At 46.2% G+C, this 19482-nt stretch overlaps 1 protein-coding gene across 1 annotated transcript in view; it reads right to left on the bottom strand.

Annotated features, from left to right (window-relative positions):
• Positions 1 to 1123: 1123 nt before the first annotated feature.
• Positions 1124 to 19482, bottom strand: part of LOC109885602 (hephaestin-like protein 1) — a 64096-nt gene continuing 45737 nt past the window's right edge. Inside the window, exons 12-18 of the mRNA XM_031809106.1 lie at positions 15472 to 15597; positions 14355 to 14461; positions 14038 to 14275; positions 9353 to 9492; positions 5878 to 6031; positions 5465 to 5479; positions 1124 to 1650 (exon numbers count right to left, since the gene is read on the bottom strand). Coding sequence (XP_031664966.1) covers positions 1586 to 1650; positions 5465 to 5479; positions 5878 to 6031; positions 9353 to 9492; positions 14038 to 14275; positions 14355 to 14461; positions 15472 to 15597 — 845 coding nt within the window. The 3' untranslated portion in view covers positions 1124 to 1585. The remainder of the gene's footprint in view (positions 1651 to 5464; positions 5480 to 5877; positions 6032 to 9352; positions 9493 to 14037; positions 14276 to 14354; positions 14462 to 15471; positions 15598 to 19482) is intronic.

Genomic DNA, 19482 nt, shown 5'->3' with positions numbered 1-19482 from the left:
TTCCTGTACAACTGGCTAGCTAGCGCGCTAACACATGCAGTTAATGGAATCATTCCTGTACAACTGGTTAGATAGCGAGCTAACACATACAGTTAATGGAATCATTCCTGTACAAATGGTTAGCTAGTGAGCTAACAAATGCAGTGCAATTTGCAAATATATTAAAAATAAAAACATAAAATACCTTATTTACATTAGTATTCAGCCCCTTTGCTATGAGACTCGACATTGAGCTCAGGTCCATCCTGATGGTCACTCTGACAGAGCTCCAGACTTCCTCTGTGGCGATGGCAGAACCTTCCAGAAGGACAACCATCTCTGCAGCACTCCACCAATCAGGCCTTTATGATAGAGTGGCCAGAAGGACAACCATCTCTGCAGCACTCCACCAATCAGGCCTTTATGATAGAGTGGCCAGACAGAGTTGGAGTTTGCCAAAAGGCAGTTGAAGGACTAAAGAAACAAGATTCTCTGGTCTGATGCAACCAAGATTGAACTCTTTGGCCTGAATAGCAAGCGTCATGTCTGGAGGAAACCTGGCACCATCCCTACGGTGAAGCATGATGGAGGCAGGATCATGCTGAGGGGATGTTTTTCAGCAACAGGGACTGGGAGACTAGACAGGATCGAGGGAATGATTAACAAAGAAAAGTACAGAGAGATCCTTGATGAAAACCTGCTCCAGAGCGCTCAGGACTTCAGACTGGGGCGAAGGTTCACCTTCCAACAGGACAACGACCCTAAGCACACAGCCAAGAAGAGGGAGTGGCTCGGGACAAGTCTCTGAATGTCCTTGAGTAGCCCAGACTTGAACCCGATCGAACATCTGAGAATAGCTGTGCAGCGACGCTCCCCATCCAACCTGACAGAGCTTGAGAGGATCTGCAGAGAAGAATGGGAGAAACTCCCCAAATACAGGTGTTCCAAGCTTGTAGAGTCATTCCCAAGAAGACTTAAGGCTGTAATCGCTGCCAATTGTGCTTCAACAAAGTACTGAGTAAAGGGTCTGAATACTTTTGTAAATTTTATAAATGTGAAATGTATGTATTTTTTTATATACATTTGCAAACATTTAGATTAGATTTTGCTTTGTCATTATGAGGCATTGTGTGTAGATTGATGAGGGGAAAAAACATTTAAACTTAAGAACAAGTCTGTAACGTAAAAATGTTTTGGTGGAAAAAGTCAAGGGTTCTGAATACTTTCCGAATGCACTGTATACAATGCAAATTCTTCAAATTCATTGCTTTACAAATTATAACAGCACTGGCAAACCACGGTTGATCAACTCCCTGACCAACATGGCTGACCTTTTATGCCATCATAAGAAGGTTCATGTCCATTCTAGGATTCTACTTCCTAATTCTATGATAAAGCTGTCACATGGGATGACTGGATGGTAAAGCTGTGTAATATGGATCTGTCATTCATCATCATTTTATCTATTGTAGGACTGATTGGTTTGATAGCTGATTACATTGACTGATAATGCATTATGCACACACACACACACACACACACACACACACACACACACACACACACACACACACACACACACACACACACACACACACGGAGTAGTCTAGTGGAGAACGGTCAGTAATAGTGGCAGTAGCAGAGTGGAGATGGAACCTCCAATACCAGGTGCTATAGGAGAGGGGGAGAAACCATTTTAATGTGGTTCATGTCTAGTCATTCCTATCTGGTTCATGTTTATTCATGTCTAGTCATTCTAATCTGGTTCATGTTTATTCATGTCTAGCCATTCTAATATGGTTCATGTTTATTCATGTCTAGCCATTCTAATCTGGTTCATGTTTATTCATGTCTAGCCATTCTAATCTGGGCCATGTTTATTCATGTGGTTCATGTTTATTAATGTCTAGTCATCTGATGTGATTCACGTTTATTTGTGTGTAGTCATTCTAATGTGGTTAATGTTTATTAATGTCTAGTCATTCTAATCTGGTTAATGTTTATTAATGTCTAGTCATTCTAATCTGGTTAATGTTTATTCATGTGGTTCATGTTATCCAGGTATCCTGGAAGGATATTGATCTCATCCCGTCAGTAGAGGATGCCTGGATATTTTTTTTAACTGCCTTCCTAACCATCTTAAATAAACATGCCCCATTCAAGAAATTTAGAACCAGGAACAGATATAGCCCTTGGTTCTCCCCAGACCTGACCTCCCTTAACCAACACAAAAACATCCTATGGCGTTCTGCATTAGCATCGAACAGCCCCCGTGATAGGCAGCTGTTCAGGGAAGCTAGGAACCATTATACACAGGCAGTTAGAAAAGCCAAGGCTAGCTTTTTCAAGCAGAAATTTGCTTCCTGCAACACTAACTCAAAAAAGTTCTGGGACACTGTAAAGTCCATGGAGAATAAGAACACCTCCTCCCAGCTGCCCACTGCACTGAAGATAGGAAACACTGTCACCACTGATAAATCCACCATAATTGAGAATTTCAATTAGCATTTTTCTACGGCTGGCCATGCTTTCCACCTGGCTACTCCTCCCCCGGTCAACAGCACTGCACCCCCAACAGCAACTCGCCCAAGCCTTCCCCATTTCTCCTTCTCCCAAATCCGTTCAGCTGATGTTCTGAAAGAGCTGCAAAATCTGGACCCCTACAAATCTGCCGGGCTAGACAATCTGGACCCTTTCTTTCTCAAATTATCTGCCGAAATTGTTGCCACCCCTATTACTAGCCTGTTCAACCTCTCTTTCGTGTCGTCTGAGATTCCCAAAGATTGGAAAGCAGCTGCGGTCATCCCCCTCTTCAAAGGGGGGACACTCTTGACCCAAACTGCTACAGACCTATATCTATCCTACCATGCCTTTCTAAGGTCTTCGAAAGCCAAGTCAACAAACAGATTACCGACCATTTCAAATCTCACCTTCTCTGCTATGCAATCTGGTTTCAGAGCTGGTCATGGGTGCACCTTAGCCACGCTCAAGGTCCTAAACGATATCTTAACCGCCATCGATAAGAAACATTACTGTGCAGCCGTATTCATTGATCTGGCCAAGGCTTTCGACTCTGTCAATCACCACATCCTCATCGGCAGACTCGACAGCCTTGGTTTCTCAAATGATTGCCTCGCCTGGTTCACCAACTACTTCTCTGATAGAGTTCAGTGTGTCAAATCAGAGGGTCTGCTGTCCAGACCTCTGGCAGTCTCTATGGGGGTGCCACAGGGTTCAATTCTTGGACCGACTCTCTTCTCTGTATACATCAATGAGGTCGCTCTTGCTGCTGGTGAGTCTCTGATCCACCTCTATGCAGACGACACCATTCTGTATACTTCTGGCCCTTCTTTGGACACTGTGTTAACAACCCTCCAGGCAAGCTTCAATGCCATACAACTCTCCTTCCGTGGCCTCCAATTGCTCTTAAATACAAGTAAAACTAAATGCATGCTCTTCAACCGATCGCTACCTGCACCTACCCGCCTGTCCAACATCACTACTCTGGACGGCTCTGACTTAGAATACGTGGACAACTACAAATACTTAGGTGTCTGGTTAGACTGTAAACTCTCCTTCCAGACCCATATCAAACATCTCCAATCCAAAGTTAAATCTAGAATTGGCTTCCTATTTCGCAACAAAGCATCCTTCACTCATGCTGCCAAACATACCCTTGTAAAACTGACCATCCTACCAATCCTCGACTTTGGCGATGTCATTTACAAAATAGCCTCCAATACCCTACTCAACAAATTGGATGCAGTCTATCACAGTGCAAACCGTTTTGTCACCAAAGCCCCATATACTACCCACCATTGCGACCTGTACGCTCTCGTTGGCTGGCCCTCGCTTCATACTCGTCGCCAAACCCACTGGCTCCATGTCATCTACAAGACCCTGCTAGGTAAAGTCCCCCCTTATCTCAGCTCGCTGGTCACCATAGCATCTCCCACCTGTAGCACATGCTCCAGCAGGTATATCTCTCTAGTCACCCCCAAAACCAATTTTTTCTTTGGCCGCCTCTCCTTCCAGTTCTCTGCTGCCAATGACTGGAACGAACTACAAAAATCTCTGAAACTGGAAACACTTATCTCCCTCACTAGCTTTAAGCACCAACTGTCAGAGCAGCTCACAGATTACTGCACCTGTACATAGCCCACCTATAATTTAGCCCAAATAACTACCTCTTTCCCAACTGTATTTAATTTATTTATTTATTTTGCTCCTTTGCACCCCATTATTTTTATTTCTACTTTGCACATTCTTCCATTGCAAAACTACCATTCCAGTGTTTTACTTGCTATATTGTATTTACTTTGCCACCATGGCCTTTTTTGCCTTTACCTCCCTTCTCACCTCATTTGCTCACATTGTATATAGACTTGTTTCTACTGTATTATTGACTGTATGTTTGTTTTACTCCACGTGTAACTCTGTGTCGTTGTATCTGTCGAACTGCTTTGCTTTATCTTGGCCAGGTCGCAATTGTAAATGAGAACTTGTTCTCAACTTGCCTACCTGGTTAAATAAAGGTGAAATAAAAAATAAATAAAAATGTTTAATCGTGTGTAGTCATTCTAATGTGGTTCATGCTTATTCATATGGTTCATGTTTATTAATGTCTAGTCATTCTAATGTGATTCACGTTTATTTGTGTGTAGTCATTCTAATGTGGTTCATGTTTATTCATGTGGTTCATGTTTATTCGTGTGTAGTCATTCTAATGTCGTTCATGTTTATTCATGCCTAGTCATTCTAATGTGGTTAATGTTTATTCATCTGGTTCATGTTTATTCGTGTGTAGTCATTCTAATGTGGTTCATGTTTATTCATGGCTAGTCATTCTAATCTGGTTCATGTTTATTAATGTCTAGTCATTCTAATCTGGTTCATGTTTATTCATGCCTAGTCATTCTAATCTGGTTCATGTTTATTCATGCCTAGTCATTCTAATCTGGTTATGTTTATTCATCTGGTTCTGTTTATTCATGCCTAGTCATTCTAATCTGGTTATGTTTATTCATCTGGTTCATGTTTATTCATGCCTAGTCATTCTAATCTGGTTATGCTTATTCATCTGGTTCAAGTTTATTCATGCCTAGTCATTCTAATCTGGTTATGTTTATTCATGCCTGGTCATTCTAATCTGGTTATGTTTATTCATGCCTAGTCATCTGGTTCATGTTTATTCATGCCTAGTCATTCTAATCTGGTTATGTTTATTCATGCCTAGTCATCTGGTTCATGTTTATTCATGCCTAGTCATTCTAATCTGGTTATGTTTATTCATCTGGTTCTGTTTATTCATGCCTAGTCATTCTAATCTGGTTCATGTTTATTCATCTGGTTCATGTTTATTCATGCCTGGTCATTCTAATCTGGTTCATGTTTATTCATCTGGTTCATGTTTATTCATCCGGTTATGTTTATTCATCTGGTTCATGTTTATTCATCTGGTTCATGTTTATTCATGCCTACTCACCATGTGATGCTTTCTCTGGAATAAAAGATAAACAAGAGACTTGATGTTAGACAATGTTGACATCATAACAGTCTGTCACTCTGTCTGTCACTCTCTGTCTGTCACTCTCTGTCTGTCACTCTCTGTCTGTCATTCTCTGTCTGTCATTCTCTGTCTGTCACTCTGTCTGTCATTCTCTGTCTGTCACTCTCTGTCTGTCACTCTCTGTCTGTCATTCTCTGTCTGTCATTCTCTGTCTGTCACTCTCTGTCACTCTGTCTGTCATTCTCTGTCTGTCACTTTCTGTCTGTCACTTTCTGTCTGTCACTCTGTCTCTCTCTCTCTCACCGACACCGACACACACACGGTCTTGGTTTCAAGAGGTTAGGTCTAGGTATGGGTCCTGTGATGCTGAAGGTGGTCTCCATGGTTACCCGTGATGGTGAAAGTAGTCTCCATTCCAGCGTGGATGTGGTCGGCGACGTGGCAGTGCAACAGCCATGTCCCAGGGTTCCCTGCAGTCATCTCGACCGTCTGAAACGTCCCCGGGAACAGGTCAAACACATCCGCGCGGTGCACACTGTCTGTCTGACACACACACACACACACACACACACACACACACACACACACACACACACACACACACACACACACACACACACACACACACACACACACACACACACACACACACACACACACACACACACACACACACCAGGGGAGAGCGAGGGGAGGACTTCAAACACATCCACATTGTCAGTCTGAGGATCATACATACATTTACTCTATTATCATATATATTTATACCATGCCATTGTTGAATACTCCTTTCTGATTGGCTTGAAGGGCATTCTAGAGTGTGCATTATTTCTCTATAACGGCATGGTATATTTGCCAAGAATGTGCAAAGCTGTCTTCAAGGCAAAAGGGTGGCTACTTTGAAGAATCTAAAATATATTTGATTTGATTGTTTGTTTAACACTTTTTTGGTTACTACCTGATTCCATATGTGTTATTTCATAGTGTTGATGTCTTCACTATTATTCTACACTGTAGAAAATAGTAAAAATAAAGAAAACCCCCTAAATGAGTGTCCAAACTTTTGACAGGTACTGTACACAAAAATATAAATGCAACATGTAAAGTGTTGGTCCCATGTTTCATGAGCTGAAATAAAAGATCCCAGAAATGTTCTATACGCACAAACAGCTGATTTCGTTCAACTGTTGTGCACAAATGTGTTTACATCCCTGTTAGTGAGCATTTCTCCTTTGCCAAGATAATCCATCCACCTGCCAAGTGTGGCATAACAAGAAGCTGACTAAACAACATGATCATTACACAGGTGCACTTTGTGCTGGGGACTGGGGCCTGTCTCCCCAGTGGGTGGGTCTATGCCCTCCCAGCCCCACCCATGACTGTGCCACTGCCCAGTCATGTGGTATCCATAGATTAGAGGCTAATTTATTTATTTGAATTGACTGATTTCCTCATATGTACTTTAACTCAGTAAAATCTTTGGAATTGTTGTATGTTGCGTTTATATTTTTGTTCAGTATATATTTCAACATTTGAGGTAGACTACATGATCACACCGGTAATAGATCTGTTGTTGTATTACTTATGAGGCACAGCTGAATGACATTTAAATAGTTGTTTATTTTTATTTTACTGCCTGCATCTGAAGGTCAGTCTCTGCGGAGGGAGAGCAGCAGACTAAGATCAGTCTCTCAACATCCCTCCACTCTCCCTTTCCTCCACTGACCAAAAAGGGACAGTGTCTTCCAGCTGATGGTGAAACACCAGCCGCACTGCATTATTTCTGGCCTCGTGCACAAATTCATGTTGTTACTCCTATGAACAGAGAATGTGAAATATTTGCAGTACTTGTTGTAGCGCTGAGTGGAAATAGGAAGTCCTTATAAAAGGTGTTGACAGTGGTGAGTAAGAACTTAAACTAACTCATAAAAACAGCATCTCTTCACTGTATTCGTTGACCGTCTCTAGTCGTGGTTTTAAATGTTTTGAAATCTCACAGTTTCAACTTTGCTGTAGCTTTCTGTTATGACTACAGACGCGGTCATCTGAGCCATCCGATTGGCCAGCGGAGGCCTATAGTTGATTTGGGCAGAGTTTGTACCTTCAGACACATGAAAAGGTTCAAAATGTGTCCCGATCGCCAAATAATATAAATCAATAATTATATCAATAATAAACACCGTGTGAATAGAGTTCCACATTTTTCATTGAATTGAATTTTTAATTAGTGAAACTCATCAAAACAACAAGGATGTGAAGTAACACAGTGTCCAAAGAAACAATATCCCACATCCCAGGTGGGAAAAAGGCCAAACTAAATATGATCCCCGATTAGAGGCAACGATATTCAGCTGCCTCCAATTGGGAACCATATACACACACCAACATAGAAATATAATACCTAGAAACCCCCCTAGTCACACTCTGACCTATTACACCATAGCTCTCTATGGTCAGGGTGTGAGAAAATGGGAACAGTTGGCCTACTACCCGGCGCTCAGAGCCGTTGAATCTGATGCACCAACAACCTACCACCAACAACCTACCACCAACAACCTACCACCAACAACCTACCACCAACAACCTACAACCTACCACCTACCACCAACAACCTACCACCAACAACCTACCACCAACAACCTACCACCAACAACCTACCACCTACAACCTACCACCAACAACCTACCACCTACCACCAACAACCGGCCACCTACAACCTACCACCAACAACCTACCACCTACAACCCGAGACAAATAAAAATAAATAGGAACACAAGGCTTTATAGTTGTGTTTTTACAGAAATGTTTGGAGACTAGGGTTGCCTTGGAGATCGTTGACCGGTAGGTCACTCTAGAAAGCTCTAGAAAGTTGAGTGAAGGTCAATCTCGTTCTTCTCTATGTGGGCTTCTTCTGTGTGGCTCCTGGGGGAGCTTAGAGGGAACATTGCTCACCAGACATGTCACCCATTGAGCATATTTGGAATGCTCTGGATCGACGTGAGCAACAGAGTGTTGCAGTTCCCACAAATAACCAGCAGCATCGGACAGCGATTGAAGAGGAGTGGGACAACCTTCCACAGGCCACACACAACAGCCTGATTAACTCAAGGATTCATATCTGTATACCAGGTCATGTGACCGGGAATACAGATTAGGGCCTAATGAAAATCTTTGAAATTGTTGCATGTTTGTGTTTATATTTTTGTTCAGTGTACAGTATATATACATATCATATCTATTTATCACCAGCCATTTGGTTGAAATATTGCCTTTCGGTTTCTCTATAAAAGTGAGGAGGGAACAGAATTAAGACAATGTACTGGAAAACTGACTCCAGTGATCATGATGAATAATAATAAGACGCCGAACGAGGAGAGGAAGAGGAAGAAGAAGAGGAAGAGGAAGAAGAAGAGGACGAGGAAGAAGATGAGGAAAAGGAAGAAGATGAGGAAAAGGAAGAAGATGAGGAAAAGGAAGAGGAAGAATAAGAGGGAGAGGAAGAAGAAGAGGAAGAGGAACAGGAAGAGGAAGAAGAAGAGGGAGAGGAAGAAGATGAGGAAGATGAGGAAGATGAGGAAAAGGAAGAGGAACAGGAAGAGGAAGAGGAAGAAGAAGAGGGAGAGGAAGAAGATGAGGAAGATGAGGAAGAGGAAGAGAAGGAGCAGAAGAGGAAGAAGAAGAAAAGGAGAAGAAGATGACGAACGAGGAGAAGAAGGGGAAGAGGAAGAAGAAGAAGAAGAGGAAGAAGAGGAAGAGAAGGAGCAGAAGATGAAGAAGGAGAAAAGAGGAGGAAGAAGAAGAGAAGGAGAAGAAGAGAAGGAGAAGAAGAAAAGGAGAAGAAGAAGAGAAGGAGGTTTGTCTTACTTTATAAGTGAAGGTCTCAGCGTGGAAGTGGACGGTGTGAATGTCGACCTCGTTGCCCATCCCCAGTAGATACCAGTCCACTGTCTGGCCATTAGACATGGTCAGACCATGAAGGTTTCCATACAGCTTACCATTTATACCTACAACACACACACACACACACACACACACACACACACACACACACACACCACACACACACAATAATACTCCTTAATACCATCACAGTCAACATGATCTCTCTCTCTCTCTCTCAGCCTCTTGTCTGTATATTAATACAGGTGTCAGTACTACATCAGTCAACATGATCTCTCTCTCTCTCTCAGCCTCTTGTCTGTATATTAATACAGGTGTCAGTACTACATCAGTCAACATGATCTCCCTCTCTCAGCCTCTTGTCTGTATATTAATACAGGTGTCAGTACTACATCAGTCAACATGATCTCTCTCTCTCTCAGCCTCTTGTCTGTATATTAATACAGGTGTCAGTACTACATCAGTCAACATGATCTCTCTCTCTCTCTCTCTCAGCCTCTTGTCGGTATATTAATACAGGTGTCAGTACTACATCAGTCAACATGATCTCTCTCTCTCTCAGCCTCTTGTCTGTATATTAATACAGGTGTCAGTACTACATCAGTCAACATGATCTCTCTCTCTCAGCCTCTTGTCTGTATATTAATACAGGTGTCAGTACTACATCAGTCAACATGATCTCTCTCTCTCTCAGCCTCTTGTCTGTATATTAATACAGGTGTCAGTACTACATCAGTCAACATGATCTCTCTCTCTCTCAGCCTCTTGTCTGTATATTAATACAGGTGTCAGTACTACATCAGTCAACATGATCTCTCTCTCTCTCTCAGCCTCTTGTCTGTATATTAATACAGGTGTCAGTACTACATCAGTCAACATGATCTCTCTCTCAGCCTCTTGTCTGTATATTAATACAGGTGTCAGTAGTACATCAGTCAACATGATCTCCCTCTCTCAGCCTCTTGTCTGTATATTAATACAGGTGTCAGTACTACATCAGTCAACATGATCTCTCTCTCTCTCAGCCTCTTGTCTGTATATTAATACAGGTGTCAGTACTACATCAGTCAACATGATCTCTCTCTCTCTCAGCCTCTTGTCTGTATATTAATACAGGTGTCAGTACTACATCAGTCAACATGATCTCTCTCTCTCTCAGCCTCTTGTCTGTATATTAATACAGGTGTCAGTGCTACATCAGTCAACATGATCTCTCTCTCTCAGCCTCTTGTCTGTATATTAATACAGGTGTCAGTACTACATCAGTCAACATGATCTCTCTCTCTCTCAGCCTCTTGTCTGTATATTAATACAGGTGTCAGTACTACATCAGTCAACATGATCTCTCTCTCTCAGCCTCTTGTCTCTATATTAATACAGGTGTCAGTACTACATCAGTCAACATGATCTCTCTCTCAGCCTCTTGTCTGTATATTAATACAGGTGTCAGTACTACATCAGTCAACATGATCTCTCTCTCTCTCTCAGCCTCTTGTCTGTATATTAATACAGGTGTCAGTACTACATCAGTCAACATGATCTCTCTCTCAGCCTCTTGTCTGTATATTAATACAGGTGTCAGTAGTACATCAGTCAACATGATCTCCCTCTCTCAGCCTCTTGTCTGTATATTAATACAGGTGTCAGTACTACATCAGTCAACATGATCTCTCTCTCTCTCAGCCTCTTGTCTGTATATTAATACAGGTGTCAGTACTACATCAGTCAACATGATCTCTCTCTCTCAGCCTCTTGTCTGTATATTAATACAGGTGTCAGTACTACATCAGTCAACATGATCTCTCTCTCTCTCTCAGCCTCTTGTCTGTATATTAATACAGGTGTCAGTACTACATCAGTCAACATGTTCTCTCTCTCTCTCAGCCTCTTGTCTGTATATTAATACAGGTGTCAGTACTACATCAGTCAACATGATCTCTCTCTCTCTCTCAGCCTCTTGTCTGTATATTAATACAGGTGTCAGTACTACATCAGTCAACATGATCTCTCTCTCTCTCAGCCTCTTGTCTGTATATTAATACAGGTGTCAGTACTACATCAGTCAACCTGATCTCTCTCGCTCTCTCAGCCTCTTGTCTGTATATTAATACAGGTGTCAGTACTACATCAGTCAACATGATCTCTCTCTCTCTCAGCCTCTTGTCTGTATATTAATACAGGTGTCAGTAGTACATCAGTCAACATGATCTCTCTCTCTCTCAGCCTCTTGTCTGTATATTAATACAGGTGTCAGTACTACATCAGTCAACATGATCTCTCTCTCTCTCAGCCTCTTGTCTGTATATTAATACAGGTGTCAGTACTACATCAGTCAACATGATCTCTCTCTCTCTCTCTCAGCCTCTTGTCTGTATATTAATACAGGTGTCAGTAGTACATCAGTCAACATGATCTCTCTCTCTCTCAGCCTCTTGTCTGTATATTAATACAGGTGTCAGTACTACATCAGTCAACATGATCTCTCTCTCTCTCTCAGCCTCTTGTCTGTATATTAATACAGGTGTCAGTAGTACATCAGTCAACATGATCTCTCTCTCTCTCAGCCTCTTGTCTGTATATTAATACAGGTGTCAGTACTACATCAGTCAACATGATCTCTCTCTCTCTCTCAGCCTCTTGTCTGTATATTAATACAGGTGTCAGTACTACATCAGTCAACATGATCTCTCTCTCTCTCAGCCTCTTGTCTGTATATTAATACAGGTGTCAGTACTACATCAGTCAACATGATCTCTCTCTCTCAGCCTCTTGTCTGTATATTAATACAGGTGTCAGTACTACATCAGTCAACATGATCTCTCTCTCTCTCAGCCTCTTGTCTGTATATTAATACAGGTGTCAGTACTACATCAGTCAACATGATCTCTCTCTCTCTCTCAGCCTCTTGTCTGTATATTAATACAGGTGTCAGTACTACATCAGTCAACATGATCTCTCTCTCTCTCAGCCTCTTGTCTGTATATTAATACAGGTGTCAGTACTACATAAGTCAACATGATCTCTCTCTCTCTCAGCCTCTTGTCTGTATATTAATACAGGTGTCAGTACTACATCAGTCAACATGATCTCTCTCTCTCTCTCAGCCTCTTGTCTGTATATTAATACAGGTGTCAGTACTACATCAGTCAACATGATCTCTCTCTCAGCCTCTGTCTTTGTTGGTTCCCAATCATACTATGTATCTTTCCTCCTGAAGTGTTGACTCTCTCACTACTCTCCACAAATCTAAAAGCATTGGAATAGTGTAGGAATGGGCAAGAAGGAGTTTACAAATACTGTAATTTCCTTTCAAATCCATGAAGGGAAGTGCAAAATGAGGGAGGAAGGAGAGAATATTGGGACACACTCACTCTCTTTTCTATAAGCTTGGCTCTTCTTCTCCCCTCCCGCTCCCTCCCTCTCCCCATCCTCTTCCCCTCCTCCTCCCTCCCTCCCTCCCTCTCCTCCTCGTCTCCCTCCTTCCCTCTCCACCTCCTCTCCCTCCTTCCCTCCCCCTCCTCCTCCTCCTCTCCCCCTCCTCCCCCCCTCCTCCTCCTCTCCCCCCCCCCTCCTCCTCTCCCTCCCTCCCTCTCCTCCTCCTCCTCCTCCTCCTCCTCCTCCCTCCCTCCCTCCCTCCCTCCCTCCCTCCCTCCCTCCCTCCCTCCCTCCCTCCCTCTCCTCTCAATCCCTCTCCTTACATCCTCTCCCCCTCCCCCTCATCCCCCTCTCCTCCTCCTCTCCCTCTCCCTCCCTCTCCCCCTCCTCTCCCTCCCTCCCCTTTCGATCCCTCTCCTCACATCCTCTCCCTCTCCCCCTCCTCTTCTCACCTCCTCCTCCTCTCACCTCCTCCTCCTCTCCCCCCTCCTCCCCTCCTCTCCCTCCCTCTTCTCCTCCTCTCCCTCTCCCCCTCTTCATCCCTCTCCTTACATCCTCTCCCTCTCCACCTCTCCCTCTCCCCCTCCTGTCCTCCCTCCCTCTCCCTCTCCTCTCTTCCTCTACTTCCCTCTCCATCCCTCTCCTCCCCTCCTCTCCCTCCCCCTCCCTCTCCCCCTCTTCATCCCTCTCCTTAATCCTCTCCCTCTCCACCTCTTCCCCCTCCTGTCCTCCCTCCCTCTCCTCTCTTCCTCTACCTCCCTCTCCATCCCTCTCCATCCCTCTCCTTACATCCTCTCCCTCTCCACCTCTCCCTCTCACCCTCCTGTCCTCCCTCCCTCTCCCTCTCCTCTCTTCCTCTACCTCCCTCTCCATCCCTCTCCTTACATCCTCTCCCCCTCCCCTCCTCCCTCCCTCCCTCCCTGCCTCTCCCCCTCCTGTCCTCCCTCCCTCCCTCCCTCTCCTCTCCTCCTCTACCTCCCTCTCCCTCTCCTCCTCTACCTCCCTCTCCATCCCTCTCCTTACATCCTCTCCCCCTCCCCTCCTCCCTCCCTCCCTGCCTCTCCCCCTCCTCTCCCTCCCTCTCCCCTCCATCCCTCTCCTTACATCCTCTCCCCCTCCCCCTCCTCCCTCCCTCCCTCCCTGCCTCTCCCCCTCCTCTCCCTCCCTCTCCTCTCCATCCCTCTCCTTACATCCTCTCCCCCTCCCCCTCCTCTCCCTCCCCCTCCCTCTCCTCCCCCTCTCCTCCTCCTCTCCCTCCCCCTCTCTCTCCTCACCGTGCATCTTGTTGCTCTCTATAAAGTTGTCGTCCACGGTGAAGTTACTGGGGTCAGTGTGGAGGTAAGTTCTGATGTTGTCTTCCAGGTACCAGGACTCATTCTCATCAAACACCATGAAGAGCAGAGCAAACTCCCTCTCCACGTCCCTCCTCTTCCTCGTCCCCTCCTCAGCTCCACGCTGCAGTACTCCCTGTCTGCAGACCACCAGGGGACCCAAGAGACCGCTGAACACGTCCTGAAGGACAGATAGAGAGGCTTACTGGATACAGGCAGACACACACATTCTCAGGAGTTCTATAGGTAAACACACACACCTTGACGAAGTCAACAGTAGAGTAGTATGCGTAGGAGATACAGTTAGGATCAGAGACTCCTGGACCAGAGCTCTCTGGGACCTCCCATCTGAACTCTGTCATGTAACCTGGGGATGAGAGAATAGAGGAGAGGAGAGGAGGAGAGAGATGGAGAGGAGGAGAGGGGAAAAGGAGAGGAGGAGAGGGGAAAAGGAGAGGAGGAGAGGAGAGTGGAAAAGGAGAGGAGGAGAGTGGAAAAGGAGAGGAGGGGAGGAGGAGAGGGGGAAAGGAGAGGAGGAGAGGGAAAAGGAGAGAAGGTAGAGGGGGAGAGGGGAGGAGAGGGGGGATGAGAGGAGGAGTGGACAGGGGAGGAGGAGAGGAGGATAGAGGGAGAGGGGAGGGGAGAGGAGGAGAAGAGGAGAGAGGAAAGGAGAGAGGAGGATAGAAGAGGAGAGGAGGAAAGGAGAGAGGAGGATAGAAGAGGAGAGGAGGAAAGGAGAGAGAAGGAGAAGAGAAGAGAGGAGAGGAGGAAAGGAGAGAGGAGGATAGAAGAGGAGAGGAGGAGATAAAAGGGGAGGATCACACACACATTAATATGGACCGTTGTTGGTTGGACAGGTGTGTCTGTGATGTCCACTCTGTGTGTTTGTATAGAGTACGGCCGGCAGTGTGTGTGTTTTACCTGGTTGGACAGGTGTGTCTGTGATGTCCACTCTGTGTGTTTGTGTGTGTGTTTTACCTGGTTGGACAGGTATGTCTGTGATGTCCACTCTGTGTGTTTGTGTGTGTGTTTTACCTGGTTTGACAGGTGTGTCTGTGATGTCCACTCTGTGTGTTTGTGTGTGTGTTTTACCTGGTTGGACAGGTGTGTCTGTGATGTCCACTCTGTGTGTTTGTGTGTGTGTTTTACCTGGTTGGACAGGTGTGTCTGTGATGTCCACTCTGTGTGTTTGTGTGTGTGTTTTACCTGGTTGGACAGGTGTGTCTGTGATGTCCACTCTGTGTGTTTGTGTGTGTGTTTTACCTGGTTGGACAGGTGTGTCTGTGATGTCCACTCTGTGTGTTTGTGTGTGTGTTTTACCTGGTTGGACAGGTGTGTCTGTGATGTCCACTCTGTGTGTTTGTGTGTGGGTTTTACCTGGCTGGACAGGTGTGTGTGTGTCGGTAGTGACCACTCCGTGAGCGTGTATAGAGTACGGACGGCTGGCTCTGTTCTTAAAGGTGATCAGAACCTCCTCTCCCACCTCCACCCTGATGATAGGACCTATAGGAACGACACACAAACACACCAGTAACCGTTTCAATCCCAGCTAGCGCATAAACGTTCTGAGAACCATATGTTTATTAGAGCTTGGTGAGAGCATGGTTGTCCTACGGTTATTTAGCCTACAACCTTGGCTTTGGAACATTCTCAGCACATTTAAGGAACTTGACAATGAAACGCTATTTTCTAAGGTATTTCGTTCCTTTTAACAGAACGTTTGGTTACATTTAATTAACATTTTGGAAAAGGTTCTAGGAATGTTCTCCAACGGGTTTGACATTGGGAAAGTTCTCAAATAGTTCAGAGAACGTTAAGAAACAACGTTTTTCTGTGGGAATTTCAGTGGCGTCGTCACGGCCATACCACTGTGAGTCATCACGCCATACCACTGTGAGTCATCACGCCATACCACTGTGAGTCATCACGCCATACCACTGTGAGTCATCAGGGCCATACCACTGTGAGTCATCACGCCATACCACTGTGAGTCATCACGGCCATACCACTGTGAGTCATCACGCCATACCACTGTGAGTCATCAGGGCCATACCACTGTGAGTCATCACGCCATACCACTGTGAGTCATCAGGGCCATACCACTGTGAGTCATCACGCCATACCACTGTGAGTCATCACGCCATACCACTGTGAGTCATCAGGGCCATACCACTGTGAGTCATCACGCCATACCACTGTGAGTCATCACGGCCATACCACTGTGAGTCATCACGGCCATACCACTGTGAGTCATCAGGGCCATACCACTGTGAGTCATCACGCCATACCACTGTGAGTCATCACGGCCATACCACTGTGAGTCATCACGGCCATACCACTGTGAGTCATCACGGCCATACCACTGTGAGTCATCAGGGCCATACCACTGTGAGTCATCAGGGCCATACCACTGTGAGTCATCACGGCCATACCACTGTGAGTCATCAGGGCCATACCACTGTGAGTCATCAGGGCCATACCACTGTGAGTCATCAGGGCCATACCACTGTGAGTCATCACGGCCATACCGCTGTGAGTCATCAGGGCCATACCACTGTGAGTCATCAGGGCCATACCGCTGTGAGTCATCAGGGCCATACCGCTGTGAGTCATCACGGCCATACCACTGTGAGTCATCACGGCCATACCACTGTGAGTCGTCACGCCATACCACTGTGAGTCGTCACGCCATACCACTGTGAGTCATCACGGCCATACCACTGTGAGTCATCAGGGCCATACCACTGTGAGTCATCAGGGCCATACCACTGTGAGTCATCAGGGCCATACCACTGTGAGTCATCAGGGCCATACCACTGTGAGTCATCAGGGCCATACCACTGTGAGTCATCACGGCCATACCACTGTGAGTCATCAGGGCCATACCACTGTGAGTCATCAGGGCCATACCACTGTGAGTCATCAGGGCCATACCACTGTGAGTCATCAGGGCCATACCACTGTGAGTCATCAGGGCCATACCACTGTGAGTCATCAGGGCCATACCACTGTGAGTCATCAGGGCCATACCACTGTGAGTCATCAGGGCCATACCACTGTGAGTCATCAGGGCCATACCGCTGTGAGTCATCAGGGCCATACCACTGTGAGTCATCAGGGCCATACCGCTGTGAGTCATCAGGGCCATACCGCTGTGAGTCATCACGGCCATACCACTGTGAGTCATCACGGCCATACCACTGTGAGTCGTCACGCCATACCACTGTGAGTCGTCACGCCATACCACTGTGAGTCATCACGGCCATACCACTGTGAGTCATCAGGGCCATACCACTGTGAGTCATCAGGGCCATACCACTGTGAGTCATCAGGGCCATACCACTGTGAGTCATCAGGGCCATACCACTGTGAGTCATCAGGGCCATACCACTGTGAGTCATCAGGGCCATACCACTGTGAGTCATCAGGGCCATACCACTGTGAGTCATCAGGGCCATACCACTGTGAGTCATCAGGGCCATACCACTGTGAGTCATCAGGGCCATACCACTGTGAGTCATCAGGGCCATACCACTGTGAGTCATCAGGGCCATACCACTGTGAGTCATCAGGGCCATACCACTGTGAGTCATCAGGGCCATACCACTGTGAGTCATCAGGGCCATACCACTGTGAGTCATCAGGGCAACATGGTCATCAGGGCCATACCACTGTGAGTCATCAGGGCCATACCACTGTGAGTCATCAGGGCCATACCACTGTGAGTCATCAGGGCCATACCACTGTGAGTCATCAGGCCATACCACTGTGAGTCATCAGGGCCATACCACTGTGAGTCATCACGGCCATACCACTGTGAGTCATCAGGGCCATACCACTGTGAGTCATCAGGGCCATACCACTGTGAGTCATCAGGGCCATACCACTGTGAGTCATCAGGGCCATACCACTGTGAGTCATCACGGCCATACCACTGTGAGTCATCACGGCCATACCACTGTGAGTCATCAGGGCCATACCACTGTGAGTCATCAGGGCCATACCACTGTGAGTCATCAGGGCCATACCGCTGTGAGTCATCAGGGCCATACCACTGTGAGTCATCACGGCCATACCACTGTGAGTCATCAGGGCCATACCACTGTGAGTCATCAGGGCCATACCACTGTGAGTCATCACGGCCATACCGCTGTGAGTCATCAGGGCCATACCACTGTGAGTCATCACGGCCATACCGCTGTGAGTCATCAGGGCCATACCACTGTGAGTCATCACGGCCATACCACTGTGAGTCATCAGGGCCATACCGCTGTGAGTCATCACGGCCATACCACTGTGAGTCATCAGGGCCATACCACTGTGAGTCATCACGGCCATACCACTGTGAGTCATCAGGGCCATACCGCTGTGAGTCATCACGGCCATACCACTGTGAGTCATCAGGGCCATACCGCTGTGAGTCATCACGGCCATACCACTGTGATTCATCAGGGCCATACCGCTGTGAGTCATCACGGCCATACCACTGTGAGTCATCAGGGCCATACCACTGTGAGTCATCAGGGCCATACCGCTGTGAGTCATCACGGCCATACCACTGTGAGTCATCACGGCCATACCACTGTGAGTCATCAGGGCCATACCGCTGTGAGTCATCACGGCCATACCACTGTGAGTCATCAGGGCCATACCGCTGTGAGTCATCACGGCCATACCACTGTGAGTCATCAGGGCCATACCGCTGTGAGTCATCACGGCCATACCACTGTGAGTCATCAGGGCCATACCACTGTGAGTCATCAGGGCCATACCGCTGTGAGTCATCACGGCCATACCACTGTGAGTCATCAGGGCCATACCGCTGTGAGTCATCACGGCCATACCACTGTGAGTCATCAGGGCCATACCGCTGTGAGTCATCACGGCCATACCGCTGTGAGTCATCAGGGCCATACCGCTGTGAGTCATCACGGCCATACCGCTGTGAGCCACCAGTCTCTGGTAGTGGTCTCAGAGCAGTGGGGACACTGTGCAGAGTGTTTCATTAGGGTGACTGACGAGATGTGGGCTCACGTGCATATGCCATATATATTTCTTTGCCACTAAACACATTTTTAGGCCTGCTGAGCACAAACTTGAACATTGGGAAAATTCTGTGCAACTTCCGGCACATGTTTACTGTGAACACTGAGGCTGTACCTGCTTTACGTTACAGTTTTACTGTGAACACTGAGGCAGTACCTGCTTTACGTTACAGTTTTACTGTGAACACTGAGGCTGTACCCACTAAGTTACAGTTTTACTGTGAACACTGAGGCTGTACCTGCTTTAAGTTACAGTTTTACTGTGAACACTGAGGCTGTACCCACTAAGTTACAGTTTTACTGTGAACACTGAGGCTGTACCCACTAAGTTACAGTTTTACTG

This window comes from Oncorhynchus kisutch, linkage group LG29, assembly GCF_002021735.2.
Source record: "Oncorhynchus kisutch isolate 150728-3 linkage group LG29, Okis_V2, whole genome shotgun sequence".
Taxonomy (NCBI): domain Eukaryota; kingdom Metazoa; phylum Chordata; class Actinopteri; order Salmoniformes; family Salmonidae; genus Oncorhynchus; species Oncorhynchus kisutch.
This window is presented reverse-complemented; position numbering and strand designations above follow the sequence as displayed.